Raw genomic sequence first — 19,645 nt, forward strand, 5'->3', positions numbered from 1 at the left:
AACAGCAGCGCGAAAAGTAACAATCCCCAGCCCCAAAAGTCCGACTCCAACCCTTTGAAATCATCGTAAAGAAAAGTGAAACACCACGTAGCAGTCATCGAGAAAGCATTAGCTGATGGATAGTACATGACCCGATCATGGCCGTGAGACTTTCATATTCGAACCAGTCAAACCAAGGTCATATGCGCTTAAAGGCATGCCACCAGCACCCCTGAAGCCATACATATCTACAGAAGGGAGCCCGGGCGTGCCGCCACTATTAACTACCCCAGGTATGGGTGGAGCTTGTGATGGTTGGTTTCCACCGCTAACAGGGTCAAGATTGAAAGGCAGGAACCACGCGCTGGGCTGGTAGAACTCGCCCATTCCAGCAGGGGCGCTTGGGTCCAGATGACCTGTGAACAGTGTTTGATCTGGACTTGGTGTTTGGACGCCATTGAGTGGTGGGATAGGAGGGTTGTTTGGGACAAATGAGCTGGGGTCGAATTCGGAAAATGAACCATAGACGAATTGCCGATCTAGCTGCGGTAATTGGTCTGGTGGGATACCGACGTCGAATGGCGGTTGGCCGAACGACATTGGTCGGGATTGTTGGAGCATGGATGGCTGTGGGAATGCGCTGCCTGGAGCACTCGGGGTATTTCCGATGGTTACTTCCATCATTGATGGTGATGAAGACTGTTCCATGCCTGAAGCTCCATCGGATAGTTTGCTGTTCTTCCGAGACCGCGGTTTGCGCGGTTGACTTGGCTGTGGAGTAGGGGAAAGGCCGGCAAAGAAATCCTCCACGCTCTGGAGGTCAGGTTTCTGGCCCATAACTGCGTCTTCGCCCGTTTCTTTGTGCCGAGTATCGGGGTCCTCCCAATGCACTCTTGACACTCCATGGGGATACTTATCGAACCAGTCACCATATTGGAACATGGGCGTTAGCGATGCACCATTCTGAGTTGCCACAGAGCCCTTGATAGCTGCATCGGCGAACTGCCGATACCGATCCTTGGCACTCTCAACCATATAGTGAAACATGCCCCAGTACTTTTTCATTTTATTGAGATAGCGGTACGTATGCCGGAGGTTCTCTTTTGACCGTGCCTCTAGCTGGACGTTCTTCGAGAATATCCCCCAGATGTGGACTGTACTTGCCGAGTAAGCACAGTATCCAGCAAAAGGAACAGTGAGGGGGTAGGCTGAAGCCCGATCAAAAAGCACTGAAATGTGATGCGCCGCTTCCACCGCGGCTCGACCTGCATTACTGAGGAAGGACTTTGGCATATCTCTTGGTGGACGGCCCCCCGGGGACAAGGGAATGGCGAACTGGTTGAGAAACAGCATGTTTTGATGTATGATAATGTGGAGGAAAATGAATTGATTTGCAATCTTCTCCGCTGCATGGATTTGAAGATGCTCGTAGGTGAAGGTAAAAGGTACCGGAAGAGACGCGGAGAACTCCTCAATTTGCCGCTTAAGCTGCATGTACCCTGACTCTGGATGCCAAAGTGGATGTAAGTCCTTTCTCTTTCCACCTAGATTCAGGTAGTCGACAATGCGCCCCCAAATGACGATAGCGCGGATAATGTACGCTGAAACACCCATGTTTTCTTTAGCGTTAGATAATTGGCCGGCATCGTCAGGTACAGGATTAAGAATATCGCCATCAAGATCTTCCGTTGGACCAGGTATCTCCATCTGGAAGTGGGGTTCCTTGATAGGAAGCTGTATTTGTAGGAACTTCTCATTCCCAATAGGCGGCCGTTGGCTTCCGGAAGAGTTATACCGATCCATCAAGTAACATGCCCACATAGTCCGGCGCCGGATTTCTTGATCTGTGAAGCTCAACTTTGAGCTGTTGCCATTGTTCTGACTGAGTAATGGATCCTGATCAAGCTCCTGATGGAGCTGCAACGCGTATGCCATCCGTAATGCTTGACCTCCAAAAGACCAACTTCGCCCACCATGACATGTCCCAAACTCATGAAGACCAAGAAGTAAGAAAACCGTAAGAATTGTAATGTTCGGCTCGTCATGCCGGCTCAGAGCGATGGCCGCAGCAGGATTAGCCCAGTTTTCTCCACGTAAGAATGGCGGATCTGAGTTCAGCTGAGGATGTGTGGAGAATCGCGCAGATACGGCACAGACAGCAAGAATTAGGACAGGGGGAATTGTGCCTGCTTTGAGCCGTCGCATAAAGCTGGGTTTGTGTAATAAGAGGTATGACTGCCCATAGACACAATCAAAAAATACCTCCGCAAGATGCTCTTGAATCTCCAGTGAGGGCAGAAACTCAGCTCCTTCGGTAAGAAGTCCAGTCCCATCGGTGGATTTAGGTTCACGATTCATTGGGAACGTCTCGTGTGGTGGGCGGCTGTGCCCCCGAGTCCATTCATCCATCTCTGCCGAAAATGCCTCATCTGCGGTTCGTTTCTTCTGTGCCTTTGACGGCTGAGCCGAGGCGGAAGGTCTGACAACCGATCTTCCAATAGAAAGCATATCCCTTGTCTCCTCCTTAGGTATTGTCTTGATTACGCGATCTTCCATCCTCTTCAGTCGCTTGTCCAGCATAGCCATATAATCCGTGCGCGGCGCCGCCTTCCGCGTAGTAACTTTATAAACACACGGAATCCTCGAGCGCGTACAATGCTTGCAGGCAGGCTTCTCGCCCGAGCAGCGGATTTTCTTGCGGCGGCATGCGATGCATGCCAGTGGCAGGCGCTTCCGCTCCTTCCCCGCCTTGGTCTTCATCTCGCTCCAAGCCGGTTTATCGTCGTCGTTTAGATGTTCAAAATTGGACGGGCCGTTGCCGGAGTCGTCTCGCCCGTTGTTTGGGCCTAGCGCGGGGTCGACGGTTTGTGTGCTACCAGGGTCACGGGAACTTGCATGGCTTTGGGTATCGAAATCCTCGAGAGCTGCTGCCGCCTCCTCCTGGCCTACATCAAAGCTGACACCAGGGGTTTTCGATGGCAATTCGTCGGGAGCGGGTTGGATCATGACGGGTGCGGATACCCCAGGACCCAAGCCCGAAGCATCCTTCGGCACGGTCGGGGACAAAAGAAGGCGCTTCCGAAATGGAGCGCGAGGTCGTTCCGGGGAAGATAGATTTGGAGTGGAATTTGAAGAGCGGGGAAGAAGGAGAGGCGAAATGGAGGAGAAAGTGAAATCAGCCCCGAATATGGGGAAAAGGTTCAGCGGCGAATGGTGGCTTGGCAAATAATTACAATTCGGCCACTGGCGGCGCTGATATTACGAGACTCGACCACAATCTTTCTATATTGGAGTATCAAGAATCAATGAAGTCTGCTGTAGCTCATTGAAAACACTTGAAACAGGGAAAGTACCTACGCAATCGACTCGAGGTTATTGGATCTGGAGGCGCCCCAACCCTATATCCCCCTTAAACTCCTATATTATTCCCGTATAGTTCTACGTCTGGGAATATATTTGCAATCTAATTCCACTTGAGCCACGAATATTAAAAATGGGCCCAGACTTATAATACCACCTTCATGGATATATGTTGTACTCGCAGTATGTCTGGCTCTCTCAGGACGGACCGGGACAGCCGGATTGGCATACGGGCTGGCACATCGGAAGCTTGATAGAAGACTAGGACTAGCGTGCAGCTACATGCCAGGGGATCCTTATTGAGTGGCCAACATAATAAGATAGTTATTCATTGATCATCTCGAGTGCATTACAAAAGCAGGACCCCCTTTTTTTTCTCTTAAACTAGCCATCGATCGGTAAATGCCACCTACCGATAGATAGGCCAAAGTCGTCTGATTTTTTTCTCTCAAGAGTCGCTAGCGTCATTGCACGTGTCGCATTTCTGTACGCAGGCTATTCTCTAGTTTGCGCGACTGATCCTAGGTGGATTTCGGGCGTCCAACCTTATGGCGTGGTGTTGCGAGCTCAAGCGAGTTCAGAATCTCGGCCCCGAGAACATAGATATTGTAGCTGGGAAACACGAGCCACAGCCCACTGAATAATATTAGTGTTATATTTCATGTAAACATGCACTAGACGGAGCTCACTTAGGGAGGATCCAGTAGAGGAACAGAGTAAGCGGGTCGTTGTGACCGATGTTCTCGAAGCCAGAGAAGACCTCGTTGAGCCCTATTTTGTTTTGTGTTATAATCCGACACACAAAGCCCAGGAAATAAATATAGCTTACAGTAAAGGATAGTCTTGCTCAGGGTCATGACAGACGCGGTGTAGGCGACCAGAAGTGCGGTCGCACCAATGCGCCCAGCGACGACCTTGTCCCCCTTCAGCAACCAGGTGAATTCCTTGGAGATATTCTGCGATCTGCCACCTCTCCCAACCGTCGATCCATAGTGGTAGACAATCCAGAGGTAATAGATGTAACCGATAGTCTCGAGGACGTTGAGCATAGTCTGCGCAGCCGTGAAGCCATTATGCGCATTGAAGGCTGGCCAGCCATAGATATAGTCCACCTTTCCGTACAGCGCGTAAGGCGTCCAGATGGGAGAGTGTAGACTTCCACCGGGCATGCTATGTGGTCGCAACAAGACATAGCCTGTGTCCCATATTACCAAGGGAACCGAAACAATGAGCCAGATTGTCAGCGCAGCAGCGGGCGTATGGGTCCATTTGCGCGAATTGGCGCTGGTGGTAGCTGGGGGTAACTTGGCCAGCTCTTTCCCGACCTCGGGGGAGGGGAATTCACGGGGATGGTGTCGCGTGGAGACCATGATGGAAGGGTTTGCAATGAATAATGTGAGTAGGACAGAGTCGAATGCAATCCTAATAACATTTACTATGAGAGGGGGAAAAGTTCAGGTAGAAACCAGTCAGGCGTAGAGGAATGCCGGGGGTTACAGCTCAGGCGCGACTGACGGCCAATGACGTCGAGGGTGATCGTTTGCCATTTTTCATCCGACGGCTACTTGCCTCTCGCTCTCACTTTTGTATGCGGTTGAATTGGAAATCTGACTGCAGATTTTGTAAATTAGCGTGAATTTCGTTGGGTACGTATATGACCGTGTCACATATATACGTTACATATGTTATTGACGCAAATCAACACACATCGAGGGTTTACGGTACCACGAGCTAACTTTTGGCATTTAGTATTAGTACCTTGGAATAACTGGTTAACTAGTTAGTTAGCTCCGAATCCGTTTAGGTCATCGGATCGTAAACTATCAAACTCGGGAAGCTGCCACCTATCGTCTGTTCTTTCACATCTCTACTCATCCAACATTTCAGTTTATTCAAGTTACCAAATTATCTCAAATGATCAAACTACACGCCATCGGTCGTGGCGCCTGCGGCACTGTATGGGCATGCGAAACAGGACCCGCATACAAAAGGGAGGATGGTAACGCAGCACGATCCCTCCAAAACGACTTCGAAATGCACAACCGAGTACTTCAAAGTCGACAAACCCTTATGAACCTGAGGAAGTCGACTCAAGTTGAAATACAAATACCATCCTGTCACAACTTTATCGAGCCAAAGAACAAGGAGTGGTGGGCTGCAAATCTAGAAAGGTTTCCACAAGGCTATACATCATGCAATATGATCGAAGCACAACGCATTCCACCGTTTGGGGAACCAACCCGACACCTTCTTATTCAAGCATTCTGCCCGGATGAGATCAAGCAAATTATTATCAAGAGTGAGCCGGATCAAGACTGCACAATTCGACTATATTTAGGCAGGCGTCGAACACATACCCAGGATTCGAAAACCTTCTCACAGTTCAGAGCATTCTCTTTGCGAAATTACCCGCTACATGAAGACCAACTAGAAGAGCTGGCGATCACAACAGACGATCTTCAACAATATGCCCGAACAATGGCAGAAGCACTAGCTATGATGCACTGGATTGCTGGCATAGATGCTAATGATGTTGAGTTTGTCCTCGCACCCTGCAATGATAATGATGGTGGTCGCATCAATAATGTTTTGGGAAGGGATAGCATGTGGATGCTAGACTTCGATCTATGTAGAAATATGACAATGGACGAGAATGGTGTTGCAAAAGCCGTGGAGGCCTTCTGAAGAAACGATCCTTTCTATCCTCGTCCGGGAAATGCCCTATGGGACACATTCCGAGAGAAATACATTTATACCAGTGATGAGGGCCTGGAGCTTTGTGGCGTTGAAGAAAGGGAAAAGCGGCGATTCCTGTCGAGGTTGTTTATTGAACAAGTGGAAGCCTGGGGCACCAATGCCAACTCTTGAAAGTCTGTGGCAGCCTGAATAATTTATCTGTAGACTCAGAGGCAAAATGTAGGGCAAGCATCATAGCTTGAGACATTCAATAGTACCACACACTGCACAAAGAGAATCGTAGGAAGATTAAATATGTATTTCACGTGACTTCAAGAAAGGTCCACGTGACTGCTAAACAGCAGCCATAAAAACTAGGCAACGACGTGAAACATCATTTCGGAGGTGATTTCGGAGATTTCCCGAACTCGAAATTCAAAGGAGGGACTGTCAAACTGCCCACTACTCATTCTAATGTGTGCTTTGTATGTCAAGTTTAACTGATAGGAAGCTCGGTCATGCTCCACACTTCGGAGTCAGCAACTGATGGATTCAACCAAAGAACAGAAGGTCAGTCACATCCGTTTTGAGTAGTTGCGGTCAATCTAACTAGCATAGAAGAATGTGCGACTCGCGCGGGTGCGTGAAAACCAGCGCAAGAGTCGAGCCCGGAAGCAGGAGTACGTGAATGAGTTAGAGCAGCGTCTTGCGGTGTGTAAAGAACAAGCCCGCCAAAAAGACATCGAGCACCGACTAGCAACGCAAAACGTCGAAGCTGAAAATCGGCATTTGAGAGCTCTTTTGGGATCGCTGGGAGTTTCGAGTGCTTATGTCCAGCAGTATCTGCAGGAAGCGGATACGGGAGTAAACACCAACCGGAAGGTTGCTATCCCCGCCATTCAGCGAGTAGAGAGAGATAATCCTCTGTCTCTATCGCTTCGTGATACTCGCGGATCAAATTTCTCGATGGCAGTACCTCGCGTTTACAAAGAGGAATCAAAGACGACTGAACTACCAAGTACGTGTGCTTTGACAGTGGTGCAGCGAACAGATCAGCCGTCGAAGCAAAACCCACAAGAAAAAGATCCGGCTTTGTGTGGATGCCGGTCCGAGAGACAGAATCCGGAAACGGTATCTGACGAAGATGTGCTCAATTCAACGCTGTGTGCCATTGCAGAAGAAATGATCAATCAATACAACACCAAAGGAATTGATGTCGATGAGATCCGACGAAGAATTTGGTCTGGGTTCCGAGCAGGTGCAAATGGCACAGGCTGCAGAGTTCAAAATCACATTCTGTTCCAAGTGCTAGACGATATCAGCAGTGATGTCTGACTTTGGCATTGATCTGGCTTCCACAGTCATTTGGGATATTAGTATTTGAGTGAAACTGCTAGTTGCAGCTGCAGCTGTCTTTGAATTTGGCCAAAGGCACGAGGATGGGGATCACAGTTTCTGCTAAGAATCGCTTGCAACCATGTCATCTTGTCATCTGGAGGAGTGAGCCTTGAGTATAACAAAACCGGTCTAGATCCCACCAACGCCTACTAAACCAACTGCTCTGTTCCGCAGCACAGCTCCTCGGCCCCATACCCTGAATGCGCATTCTATGCCTCAAAATTATACCAATATGTGGGACCACTCTACACCGACAAGCCCATGCAGGATATTTCTCCGGTCCAATCCACCCCACGCCCAGACCCAGATGAAATGGGCAACAGTACCCCGACTTGCAGATCTAAATGAGAGATAGATAATAACCCATAGCCATCGCATTAGCTATGCCGATGATGCGAATGTGTTTCATATTTTCCGATGTAGCATCCCAGGCCACAAATAGCAGCTGAATCAATGAGCACCACCTATCCAAAACGAAATCCACTTAGAAAGCACAAGAACAAGCCCATCACACTAATAGTACCCCGCAAACCAAATGGCACCTGCACGAGCCCCCAGACTGCTGAATACCCAACCGGCAAAAGCCCTGGAACTCAACAATATTGAGCCGGAACATTGATAATTAGCCGGTAACACCGATGATTAGCCGCAAATCAGGAAAGATGACTGCTTGGCGGTGCATTCCGCGAGGGATCAGCGTTGTTCCTCATATAAATTTTTCTAATTGCGGGCAGTAGAGTTCTGGAATAGTCAGACTTACATAGAGAGGTGTTGGAGCATCCCTAAGTCAGTGCGGGGTCCGATCTTCACGGCAGCAAAAACGCCTAGCTACGGATGGTGCAGTCCTTGTTGTGCCACAAAGATGTTTGTGTAGGAAATAGACAATGCATTTATGTTAGAGCAAATCATACAGCATGCTGTCTTGAAGCCGATCAAAAATGCACGGAACACTTTTGTAATAGGATTGTTAGCATTGTTAGCATTGAGAATTGAGAATTGAGAATTGAGAATTGAGTCCAGGTGTGCTTCCCCACACTCTCGAAGTAACGTAATAAGAAGGGTTTCCCCATTCGGCAGGACGAGCGGTGATCAGTTGGACGTGAGAAGATGGCCAGATCAGATTAGAATCTTGGAAGTCATCTCCGTATATTCATTTGATCAGGTAAGAGTGGTGAGGTATCTGCCACGGAATGGTTAGGAACTTAGGATAGCCGACATTATGTGTACTCCATAGTTCTACTCTGTATACCACCACAACATAAGAAGTTGAATTCCAAGAAGAATTACCAACGACCTTTTTGCTTGTTCAATATATAACGAATAATTAGAATTAGAATTAGCGGGGAAGAGGCGCGAGCGCGGTGTTACGATCGTCACGACGTCGACGTGAGACGCCGATATTTCGCCGTCGTATACGGAATCGAAGCAAGGCGATGGATTCGAAAATCAATGGCTCTAGAGTGTACTCCGTATGTTGTGTCGTGTAAAACGGAGTGGCTGGGTAATTCTGGTGATGTACTTGGGAAAGGGGTTGACTTCTCACCCTGCGTTTCTCCTTGTCTCGACCAGCCACAATTTGTACCTTGTGTCCCCTTTCAAGGATGAGTGTGTCTCCAACTTCAATGAGACTACGGAGTACATACTCCATAAGAATAAGTCATAGCCAATAATAGGACACGATATAATGTGATTAGTGGGATAGTGCATATTTTGTCGATCCTTTTCTCCATTTTTATTATTTTTATTGATCTCATTTGATCTCATTTTATGGAGTACATATATACGCTATGCATACTATTATAGCCCCTGTGAGTAATCAGGAAACAGAACATTTAAGATCCCAGTCTTCCCCTCCGAGGTCTGTGACTTGTTCCTTCCTCACGCCCTCTTATTTCAATATCTCTTCTTGTGCCCTGTGGAATCCTATCTAGCGCTTTCACAGTAATGAAGCTCGCGTGGTTTGAGGTGGCCGCCTTGTCGGCCTCGGTGACCAGTGCCAGTGTGAGTCCAATTAAAATGGTTGACAGTATCACTGCTAACCAAGTCACATGAAAACAGTCCCTGGCCTATTCTCCTCCATACTATCCCTCCCCATGGATGACTGGCGAGGGCGAGTGGTCCGAAGCATACACCCGTGCCGTTGAGTTTGTCTCAAACCTGACACTGGCCGAGAAAGTCAACTTGACAACCGGTGCTGGCTGGGAGCAAGAACGATGTGTTGGTGAGACCGGTGGTATTCCCCGACTTGGCATGTGGGGAATGTGTATGCAGGACTCCCCATTGGGTGTTCGCTCTAGTAAGCTTGCCAGTTCCGAATAAGCTTGTCGTTGCAGTTAACTAATGAGACTGGAACAGGTGATTACACCTCTGGTTTCCCCTCTGGTGTCAATGTTGCCGCAGCATGGGACAAGCGACTTGCCTACCAGCGCGGTGTGGCAATGGGAGAAGAGCACCGTGACAAAGGTGTGGATGTGCAACTGGGTCCTGTTGCTGGCCCTCTAGGGAAGAACCCTGATGGCGGTCGTAACTGGGAGGGGTTCTCGCCTGATCCCGTTTTGACTGGTGTGATGATGGCCGAAACCATCAAGGGTATGCAGGATGCCGGTATCATTGCTTGTGCTAAGCACTTCATTGGAAATGAACAGGAACACTTTCGTCAGTCCGGCGAGGCTCAGGGATACGGGTACAACATCAGCCAGAGTGTGAGCTCAAACATTGACGACAAGACTATGCACGAATTGTACCTCTGGCCCTTCGTGGACTCCATCCGTGCTGGTGTTGGCTCTGTCATGTGTTCCTACAACCAGATCAATAACAGCTACAGTTGCGCAAACAGCTACTCCCTCAATAAGCTGCTCAAGGGCGAGCTTGGCTTCCAGGGATTTGTTATGAGCGACTGGGGTGCACACCACAGCGGTGTCGAATCTGCTCTGGCCGGTCTGGATATGTCTATGCCCGGTGATGTAATTCTCGGTAGCCCTTACTCCTACTGGGGAACCAACTTAACCATCTCCGTTTTAAACGGTACCGTCCCCGAATGGCGCCTCGATGACATGGCTGTCCGGATAATGTCTGCTTACTACAAGGTTGGACGTGACCGCTTCCGCACTCCTCCCAACTTCAGCTCCTGGACCCGTGATGAATACAACTTCGAGCACTCTATGGTAAGCGAGGGCTGGGGCAAGGTCAACGAGCGCGTAAATGTCCAGCGTGACCATGCCCAGATCATTCGCAAGATTGGCTCTGACAGCATTGTTCTGCTTAAGAACAAGGCTGGTGCACTGCCCCTTACCCACGATGAGAGATTTATCGGCATTATAGGAGAAGACGCAGGCTCCAATGCTTATGGCGCCAATGGCTGCAGCGACCGTGGTTGTGACAACGGAACTTTGGCCATGGGCTGGGGTAGTGGAACTGCCAACTTTCCTTACCTGATTACACCCGAGCAAGCCATCCAAAATGAAGTCGTGGAATACAGTAACGGGCAGACCAACGTCTTCGCTGTAACTGATAACTGGGCCCTCACGGAGATGGCCGCCCTTGCCTCCCAGGCTGATGTTGCCCTGGTTTTCGTGAACGCCGACTCTGGTGAGGGATACATCAACGTTGACGGTAACGAGGGTGACCGCAAGAACCTGACACTCTGGAAGAATGGAGAGGAGGTCATCAAAGCTGCTAGTCAGCACTGCAACAACACTATCGTCGTGATTCACAGTACATCCGCTGTTCTGATTAGCGATTGGTATGACAATGTCAACATTACCGCCATTGTTTGGGCTGGCTTGCCAGGCCAGGAGAGCGGTCGGAGCTTGGTGGACGTATTGTATGGTCGCGTCAACCCTGGCGGTAAGACTCCATTTACCTGGGGTAAGACTCGCAAGGACTACGGCCCTCCTATCCTCACAGTGCCCAATAACGGTGTCGATGCTCCTCAGGTTAATTTTGAGGATGGCGTCTTCATTGACTATCGCCGTTTCGACAAAGACAATACGGAGCCCATCTACGAGTTCGGTTATGGTCTGAGCTACACAAATTTTGCCTTCTCCGACCTCAAGGTCACCCCTCTAGCCTCATCCGAACAGCGCGAGTACAAGGCGACCACCGGAAAGAGCCAAAAGGCCCCCGTTCTCGGGGAAGCCGGCAAGGTCTCGGATAACCTGTTCCCCGAGGGAATTACACGCGTCCGTCAGTACCTTTACCCGTGGTTGAACTCCACCGACTTACGTGCATCGTCCGGTGATCCCGACTACGGCATGGACTCCAAGGACTACCTTCCTGAGGGTGCTACCGATGGTTCTCCGCAGGACCTTCTCCCCTCTAGCGGCAGCTCCGGCGGCAACCCTGGTCTGTTCGAAGATCTCTACCAAGTGACCGCCACTATCACTAACACCGGCTCCGTAACTGGTGACGAGGTTCCCCAGTTGTATGTCTCCCTCGGCGGCGATGATAATCCCTCAAAGGTTTTGCGCCAGTTTGACCGAGTCACCATTGCCCCTGGTCAGACCCTGCAGTGGACCACCACTCTGACCCGTCGTGATGTCTCCAACTGGGACGTTGCCTCACAGAACTGGGTGATCTCCGACGCCCAGAAGAAGGTGTATGTCGGCAACTCATCCCGCAAGTTGCCTCTATCGGCCGACTTGCCCTCGGTTGAGTAAATGATCTTCCTTTTTGGAATGGAAACTGGAGGATAACTACACATGTCCACATGAGTCATTCTCTTGATGTTGTACAGCCAACATTGCGTTTTTGCACATATTTTCTTTTTCTCAAGACATGGCTCCTGTGACTACTTCCATAGCTAATGAAACTCATTAATATCTCTTATGCAGTTCGTTCACAGAGGCATACAATTGTACTCTCGATGTTGTGCCCCATCGGCTGTACCCGTCAGACAACAGCCTATCTGCAGAACCATACTTCAACTCGGACGTAAAAGCCAGACATCCATTCAATCTGCCTCTCAACCATATCTCTAACACAAATTTATACACCGGTAAACCCGTAAAATGCAATCCATCCGTGTCCACCCACCACCCTCCGCAACACCATATTCCCAACCAAATCCGACATCTTCAAACCAGCTCCTAATCCACATCAAATCAACAACCATAATCTGCAGCATGCTCACATGGCCCGATACATACCACCGAGTTTACATCATCCCAGGGCACGACTTCTCAGGCACAGTAGCATCAATCTCCCAAGCTTCAACAACAACCCTGAAACCCGCCGTCTTCGGCATGACCCCCATAGACCGCGGCTCAACATGGTCATCGTATGTGCTTGTCTCAACTAACGAAGTCGTACTCAAACCAACAGGTCTCGGGTGGGAAGAGGCTGCGGAGTTACCGCTTTGCGCGCAGACGGCGTACGAGGCGCTCTTTGTGCATGCGGGTCTTCAGCTTCCGCTTTTGGGCAGGTGTGCGCTGACGGAACCACAGTGTTACCAGGAGCAGGATCACCAGCATGCTTGGCAGTTGTGAGAGCGCGTGCTTGGTACTGGCGCTGCGGGTGGTGGTGGTGGTGGTGGTGTTTTTCTCGTGCAACTTGCTGCGCATACTGAGATGCATGTTGTTGCGGCTGGTGAGTCTGTTGCGAGATTGGGACGTTTTGATGGAGTTGGGGATGAGGAGGTTATTGAGTATGCGGAGTTTGGGGGACGTCCACCAGGGTCTGTTTGATGTTGTTGTTGATTTGGTGGGTGGGTATGTGTCGCAGCGGTGTTGGTAGTCTGTGAATGAGGAAGGTGTCTTGATATCTGTTGATTCGGCGAGCTTTGGTTTTGTCGAGGTTCATAAAAAGCGTGAGTTGAGAAGGAATAGAGTTAAAGCGTTATTTTTTTATTCTTGAGGGAAGTGGAGAGGTCTTGCGTGCGCGACGGCTCGAGGGAAGTTGCAGTCATTTGTTGCAGCCAATTTTTGCTTATAATTATGTTAATGGAAGGGCTGATGCTCGAGGGAAGGTTGTGCTTATATTTTAGATTCACTAGATCTATGAGCATTGTAGCAATTCCAAAATCACTAGAGCTCGCTTAGGTAGAGGTTAAATCATCTTCCCAGTATAAATTTTCCCTGGCAAGCTGTCAAAACGTCTTCGCGGTGTCCATTAGAGAGAGATACACCCCTCAAGTTCAAGGACCGTTCCTCAAAAGTCGGTACGATAGTGCGCAAAAATGCCTTGAAGGAATCATAGGTGATTTCAATGAATAAAGATTAGTTAGGGATTTGTTGTGAATTTGAGTGTAAGACACGAAGGGCAGCAGAGCACAATGGTCATTGCTGCATATGTCTGACTTCTTGAGTTTCCTATTGGAGGCAACCGCTGCCTCTAGAAGAGCCGAAAAAGCTATGGCATGGTACTCAGCCATGCTCTTCCAGGGGTTGTGTATGGTTTTCTGAGGTTCAATCCGAATGGCTCGAAATCCAAGCTGATGTTTATCCCGCGCCGGCTGAGGAACCGGGCATCATTTTTTGCAATTGGATTTGTATCTCGGGAAAAGACTGAGTGCTTAAGCTGCAATCTTATGATAGTGTGATTCTTAAGCGTATCGGATTTGATTATGCTGAGATGATCTGCCACTAAAGCCTGATATGCAGTACGCCGAGCATTAATCTAGGCGACAGTATTAGGCGGCCTGTCTCTATGTGAAGTGGTGCAACTTGAAGAAGTCAACATTCATCTTATGAAAGCCCTCGAACAAGGATGATACAGTCCATAGCTCTTGGACTCGTGTTCGGAGGTCAACCCGTTTAGTATGAGAGGTCTGCCGCCACAAATTATCTTTTAGTTTACAATGCCTCTTTCAAATCCATCACACTTGCGGAGACCCGATTATTGGTGCCAGATAGCACTCCGGCAGAATGTATGACCAGGTATCGACCTCCATCCTCCGACAGCACCCGTAGAGACCGTGTGTAGCCGTGCTCTTCGGGCGAAGTGATCTCTGTCCACTCTCCTTCGCCAAGAGCTTTGTTAATGAACAAAGTACTCTGTGTGCCGGAGCTGGCGATAATAGTGCCGTTTTTACCACCGTATGGTGTCCACACAACGTAAGGCGAAGATGTCGGCCGAGTACCACTCGAGACAACTAGACGCTGGCCTGGGGCGGAGGCGATTTTTTCGGGGTTGGACGACAGACGGTAGTATATAGGGAAGGAGTAGCTTGAGGTACCGAAGAAAGAGCCATACTCATAGATGTAGAAGTATTGACCGTTCGGGAGCTAGAAATATTAGAATTCTCCGGGTATGACAGAAACCCATCGTAATTGCATTGGTGTCTTCGGTTTAGCTTACCTTGGTCAGAACTGGCATGCCGGGTCGGTCGGTATATGTCGGGTAGGTGACATCCTCTACAACATCTCCCCAGTTCTTTAGATCAGTTGAGACCTGGTGAACCATTGTCTGTCCGTGTGTTGCATTATCCCGCTGATCCGAGTAATAACAAATCAACTTGCCCTTACTGTGAAAGGACTTAGGGAGTTATTTCAAAGCACAATAGAAGAACATACTGAGCGAGTAGGAATGGCTCCCATACAGGAGTCAGTCCATTATTCGGTAGTGCCTCTCCTCCGGCAGCAATATGGCTAACAAACTCCCAATTCACGCCATCATCTTGCGACGCGTAAAGATCGATGCGTGTGGACGACAGGTCAGTCGGAATACTACTACCAGCTAGAAGTAGAGTGCCTTTTTCAAATGAACCGATGCGCTCGGGCAGGGAGTAGAGGAATGGCTGGTAACGCAGGCCATATCCGTTAACAGTGTCATGGACCTTGGAGATCTCGTTCCAGGTCTTTCCGTGGTCCTTGGAGCGGTATATGGGGAAGTAAACCGCCGGTGGCTCTGGAGAGTAGTTTTCCCATGTTGCGAGAAGGTCACCATTAGGAAGCTGCTCGTTACGTGGGTAAAGTGTTCGTGGGACGATGTAGTCGGAGGGTGGTGAGAAGATGGTCACGTTTGTGAGCGGGACAGGAGAAGATTTCTTGGAGCGCGAGATTGTCACTGCAGCTGTAGCTGCAGCAAAAGCAAGGACCTGTGGAATTCTCATGTTTGGTATGCTGGAGCGAACTGGTATTCTATATCTCCATTGGCAGCATTATCCTGCTTTTATAACTCTAGTCTGTAAAAAATAAGAGTTGATTTTTTGAGAAACATAGTACTCCGGGGTTATCCCACCGGAATTAACCTTATTGTGGACTAATTGGAGTGTATTTAATCTGAAGAATTTCCATCAATTACGGCCATCGTAGATAATCCGGGGAAATATGAAATGACGACATCGATTGCCAAGATATCACGTGACATCACGTGGTGAGGAACATGGGGTTTCCACTCGCATGCATTCCTTCGGGGCTATACCCCGTCAGGATCGGGGGATAACCTCGTATCGACCAAAATATACTTTGAAATTCGAGCATTTGAAGTCCACGCCAATTGGGCAGCACAAGCCCCCAGGCAGTTTGGCCCCATCATCCAAAGCCAAATTTAGAAATTTAGAAATGCCCGAAAAGTTGACCAATTATGAGTGTGGATCTACATTATTCCAACTACGTTGCCTATCAGCACACAGCCTTACAGCATCGCCACGTTTTGCTGGCAACCAACATACCTGAAAGTGGTTGATTGGGAAAAATCGGGCTATGTATCATGAGAAACTTATTTACCTTGGATTGCCTCCATCTTTCTGTCTTCCAGATTTCACCTTTCTCCAAGACAAAAATATCCGTTTCCAAGTTACAGGTGCATTTGTCTTAAAATGGTACCTACCGACTTCGCACACCGGCCAAAAGTCCAGTTGATAGGGAAACTGCAACAATCGACGAGGGACCTCATCAGTCGTTCAACGGCCATGTGGGATAATTCAAAGTATCGCTACCATCAATCGATAATGGAAATATGGCACAAACCAGCAAACACAATAAATAATTCGACGGATAGGTGTCACCAGCCAACTGAATTGATGCTATATCGATCGGTATCAAAACGGAATCAGTCAGCAGACCAGTTACACCGAGTCGCTCGTGTTGAAGACACAACACAACATGTTGGAGCACGCGATGGGCAAACCCAAGAGCAAACACCCCCACAATCACGATTTTACTCACGGGCATTCAACTCGCAGTCAACAAACTCATCTCCAAATCCCAAGACCACGTCACGCTCCACAAAAGTGAAATCAATCAAATCTGCCTCGGTCACCGGACCTTCACTATCTCTGGAGGAGCAGATCGGAGGGTTTTACAAAGCAACTGTACTTGTCAGGTCCACGGTGAAGCAGGCAAGACAGTTGCGGGATGATAAAAGAGCACTCCTAGGCGAGATCGAGCTTGAGTGGATCAACTCGACCATTACCGATGCCGAAACTGCCGCCAATGATTTAGCTGCGTCTGTGAAGCGATTTAAACAGAGAAGCCCACAGAACCGCTGCATTTGGAAGCGTCGTGACTACGAAGTCGCCCTGGAAAAGGAATCCCGCGTGCTTCTTGCTCATGGCAAAGTCAAGACGGTTCTTAGCCATCTTGGCTCACTACAACTCACCTTGGGCAAGGATGAATTATTTTTCTCTCCATCTGAGGTTTCAATGGTCGCTTCTGCGATTTCGGAACTTCCATGTGAGACGACTGTTATATCTGACTTTGAGCTTTTGCCTGTGAAACCTGAGCGACCTATACCGAAAATCGTGGTGACACAATATGATGACGATAATGAATACTCCCATAGCTATCAAAGTCCCCCTCCAAGCTACGAAGCAAATGGAATGAATGCCATGGCAGAGTTACGGTGATCGTACCACTGCATGGCTTCCGAACGCTGAACAGGAGCGGTGTGATTGTTCTGTAACTTATGATGGACGATACGACATGAATAATGAATCGAAGTTTTGGCTCTATAGTTACATTAAATTCCCAGTTTGCAAGCTTCTTGGCTTATGTCGATCCAATGCTTCTGCCTGGTCAATGAAATCTAAATAAAGCCACACCGCAAAAATACACCCAAAAGTGGACACTGCGAACAACATCTAAAGACGCGACTGAGTATTAAGCGCGTTGATCTCCTCAATCACAGTGTTGACTGCCTCAACCGCCATTCCGTATCCAGCCTGGTAGCCGGTTCCACCGGCGCCATAGTTATGGACAACAACCCCCCGACGCCCTGAAGCGCCTACTTTCACGTTCTCCCTGGCAACGCGAGCGCCACCCTCGCGAGATGGGCGTAGCCCAGCAAAAGCACCAAGAATCTCGGTCTCGCTTGAGTTTAGAGCAGGAAGCAAAGCCGTCGTTCGAGTAAGGATTGATTCTGACTCTTCTCCAAATGTATCCGGTGTACTGTTGATATAGTTCAGTTGCTGTCATATGGAACACCCGGGAGAAAATCACAATGGACTAATGCTACTCGGACAAAGAGCTGAAAGGAACCTACTTACCCAACATTTTTTTGCATGAATCCACCAAGAATCACATTTCCATTCGAGTATGGTCGAGGAATCACGTAGGTTTCATAGTCCTTACCATGTCTCATGATGTTTTGTTGAACATGAGGTGCTTTTGTAAGCAGAATCTGACCTCTGGTGGGAAAGCACTTTGAGTCTTGGACTCCCGGTAGCTCTTTCGCTCCATTACCAGTGCAGTTGAATACCACCTTTGTATCCGTGCTGATATAGCCGGATGAGACTTGGGATAACTTTTTGCGAATGACTCGCACCCCATATTCTTGGGTGAGCTTCTGGAACAGATACCGAAGGTGCATTGGTGCATTGAGAGTTATTGTTGTGAACTCTATACCAAATGCAACACCCGCTGGCAGGTCGTGTGTGGCAATCTGTTTGAACTGTTCGATGGCAATATTGATAAGCATATCTAGGGTAAGCAAGGAAGTCGTCCATAACTCACATCTTTGAGATACGCGGCCATCGAATCGATCTTCTCATGGGCTGGAAGCTCATCCCAATACTCTACCGATGGTGTTTCCTTCACAAATGCATTCTTGCCATCCTTGGCAGCAAGACCGAGAAGATACATATATCCAATTTTGTCCCATCGTAACGCATTTGGGTCGCTTGCAGAAATAGCAGAGAAATTGGCACCAGCCCTGAATTCGGGTTAGTCTTTTGAATGTGAACTGGCAGCAGGAGTCCAACAAACCATGGTGATGTGTAATTTATGGAAGTATCTCCTGGAAGATGTTCTGCAATGATGGTTATGTACTGGCTATAGCCCTTTTCACAGAGAACTAGGGCTACATTTAGCCCGATCACGCCGGCCCTTAGAAAAATCAGTATCAACACCCCGAAGCAGTCATGTATGTTTTGGCTCCCACTTACCCAATGACCACTAAAGATTCGCTTTTCATATTCTCCGGTAGATTTATTGACCTTGAATGGAATTTAGTTTCCTTATTTGTCCCTTGTCCGCTCCGTTTGAGAGCTTTAAATACTTTACAATCACAGTTCTTTGGATTAGATGGTCTGATTGATTTAAACCGCGGCAAAGTCCGCGGTCCATCGCCCGCGGGCTAATTGAGGGCTCCGATTGGCGGCATGGCTAGTGGGAACGGATAGGGACTGGCGGGGACAAGCGGTATCACATATCATTGGTCAATATTATTCTAACATCGATGAGCCTCATCATGGCGGACAGTAATTTCGACGACCGATGGGGATCATTATACGGCTATGGAGGTAACTCTGAAAAGGAATTCGTTCGCTCGGAAAATTGATGCAATTGTGCCTAGAAACCACTTTCAAAGAAGAGAGAGAGTAACCAGAGGGCAAAATAGGTAAAGTCTGGCGTAACTTGCAGATACTTTCTTTTTCCATTGTTTTTCATAAGATCTTTCAATTCTCTAAGATATAGTAAGAAGCACAAGATCTGAAATTTTGTATAAATTACTCTAGGCCTACAGCAGATTTCTACCATGTAATGTAAGCTGGTTGACCGTGGACTCCAAAATACAAAGTAAATGCAACGTTATATCTTGACAACCACGTTTCTATTTAGTTTCATTACTTGTCGATAGCTATCGATAACCCTTCTCAGTAGTATATATCAATTTCAGATAAATCGAAAATTTACATTATTATGGTATCGAAAATTACATCACTGATCTCTAGAATTATAACTATGTCGCCTCAGTCATTACATATACTTTACTAGGTTTCTTGAAATTTCCTCGAGTGGCTAGATATAATATAAATCTCGAGGCTATAGGAAAAACCCTATTTAGACTGCCA

The 19,645-nt window shown here is 48.3% G+C and overlaps 9 protein-coding genes across 9 annotated transcripts; 5 read left to right on the top strand and 4 right to left on the bottom strand.

Annotated features, from left to right (window-relative positions):
* Positions 1-135: 135 nt before the first annotated feature.
* On the bottom strand, positions 136-2,985 carry N7518_003991 (putative C6 transcription factor; the record flags this gene model as incomplete). Its single annotated transcript, XM_057184918.1, has 1 exon — positions 136-2,985. The coding sequence occupies one exon, from the start codon at positions 2,983-2,985 to the stop codon at positions 136-138; it is 2,850 nt and encodes a 949-aa protein (XP_057041688.1).
* An 875-nt stretch (positions 2,986-3,860) lies between these two features.
* N7518_003992 (uncharacterized protein) lies at positions 3,861-4,709 on the bottom strand (the record flags this gene model as incomplete). The annotated part of the gene is made up of 3 exons (XM_057184919.1): positions 3,861-3,975; positions 4,029-4,110; positions 4,169-4,709. 3 exons carry the CDS (start codon positions 4,707-4,709, stop codon positions 3,861-3,863), a joined length of 738 nt encoding a protein of 245 aa, XP_057041689.1.
* Positions 4,710-5,253: 544 nt separating this feature from the next.
* N7518_003993 (uncharacterized protein) lies at positions 5,254-6,024 on the top strand (the record flags this gene model as incomplete). The annotated part of the gene is made up of 1 exon (XM_057184920.1): positions 5,254-6,024. The coding sequence occupies one exon, from the start codon at positions 5,254-5,256 to the stop codon at positions 6,022-6,024; it is 771 nt and encodes a 256-aa protein (XP_057041690.1).
* A 537-nt stretch (positions 6,025-6,561) lies between these two features.
* N7518_003994 (bZIP transcription factor) lies at positions 6,562-7,350 on the top strand (the record flags this gene model as incomplete). Its single annotated transcript, XM_057184921.1, has 2 exons — positions 6,562-6,585; positions 6,634-7,350. 2 exons carry the CDS (start codon positions 6,562-6,564, stop codon positions 7,348-7,350), a joined length of 741 nt encoding a protein of 246 aa, XP_057041691.1.
* Positions 7,351-9,357: 2,007 nt separating this feature from the next.
* Positions 9,358-12,071, top strand: N7518_003995 (beta-glucosidase; the record flags this gene model as incomplete). The annotated part of the gene is made up of 3 exons (XM_057184922.1): positions 9,358-9,414; positions 9,472-9,709; positions 9,769-12,071. 3 exons carry the CDS (start codon positions 9,358-9,360, stop codon positions 12,069-12,071), a joined length of 2,598 nt encoding a protein of 865 aa, XP_057041692.1.
* A 351-nt stretch (positions 12,072-12,422) lies between these two features.
* Positions 12,423-13,396, top strand: N7518_003996 (Polyketide synthase enoylreductase; the record flags this gene model as incomplete). Its single annotated transcript, XM_057184923.1, is given in 4 exon segments — positions 12,423-12,835; positions 12,867-13,113; positions 13,147-13,219; positions 13,239-13,396. 4 exon segments carry the CDS (start codon positions 12,423-12,425, stop codon positions 13,394-13,396), a joined length of 891 nt encoding a protein of 296 aa, XP_057041693.1.
* Positions 13,397-14,204: 808 nt separating this feature from the next.
* Positions 14,205-15,463, bottom strand: N7518_003997 (sialidase family protein; the record flags this gene model as incomplete). The annotated part of the gene is made up of 3 exons (XM_057184924.1): positions 14,205-14,636; positions 14,710-14,875; positions 14,925-15,463. 3 exons carry the CDS (start codon positions 15,461-15,463, stop codon positions 14,205-14,207), a joined length of 1,137 nt encoding a protein of 378 aa, XP_057041694.1.
* Positions 15,464-16,171: 708 nt separating this feature from the next.
* On the top strand, positions 16,172-17,200 carry N7518_003998 (uncharacterized protein; the record flags this gene model as incomplete). The annotated part of the gene is made up of 1 exon (XM_057184925.1): positions 16,172-17,200. The coding sequence occupies one exon, from the start codon at positions 16,172-16,174 to the stop codon at positions 17,198-17,200; it is 1,029 nt and encodes a 342-aa protein (XP_057041695.1).
* A 234-nt stretch (positions 17,201-17,434) lies between these two features.
* N7518_003999 (FAD-dependent oxidoreductase) lies at positions 17,435-18,765 on the bottom strand (the record flags this gene model as incomplete). The annotated part of the gene is made up of 5 exons (XM_057184926.1): positions 17,435-17,741; positions 17,840-18,243; positions 18,306-18,504; positions 18,558-18,677; positions 18,737-18,765. 5 exons carry the CDS (start codon positions 18,763-18,765, stop codon positions 17,435-17,437), a joined length of 1,059 nt encoding a protein of 352 aa, XP_057041696.1.
* Between the last annotated feature and the right edge of the window lie 880 nt (positions 18,766-19,645).

Source organism: Penicillium psychrosexuale (assembly GCF_028828465.1).
Source record: "Penicillium psychrosexuale strain IBT 29551 chromosome Unknown utg000003l, whole genome shotgun sequence".
In the NCBI taxonomy this organism is placed as follows: Eukaryota; Fungi; Ascomycota; class Eurotiomycetes; order Eurotiales; family Aspergillaceae; genus Penicillium; species Penicillium psychrosexuale.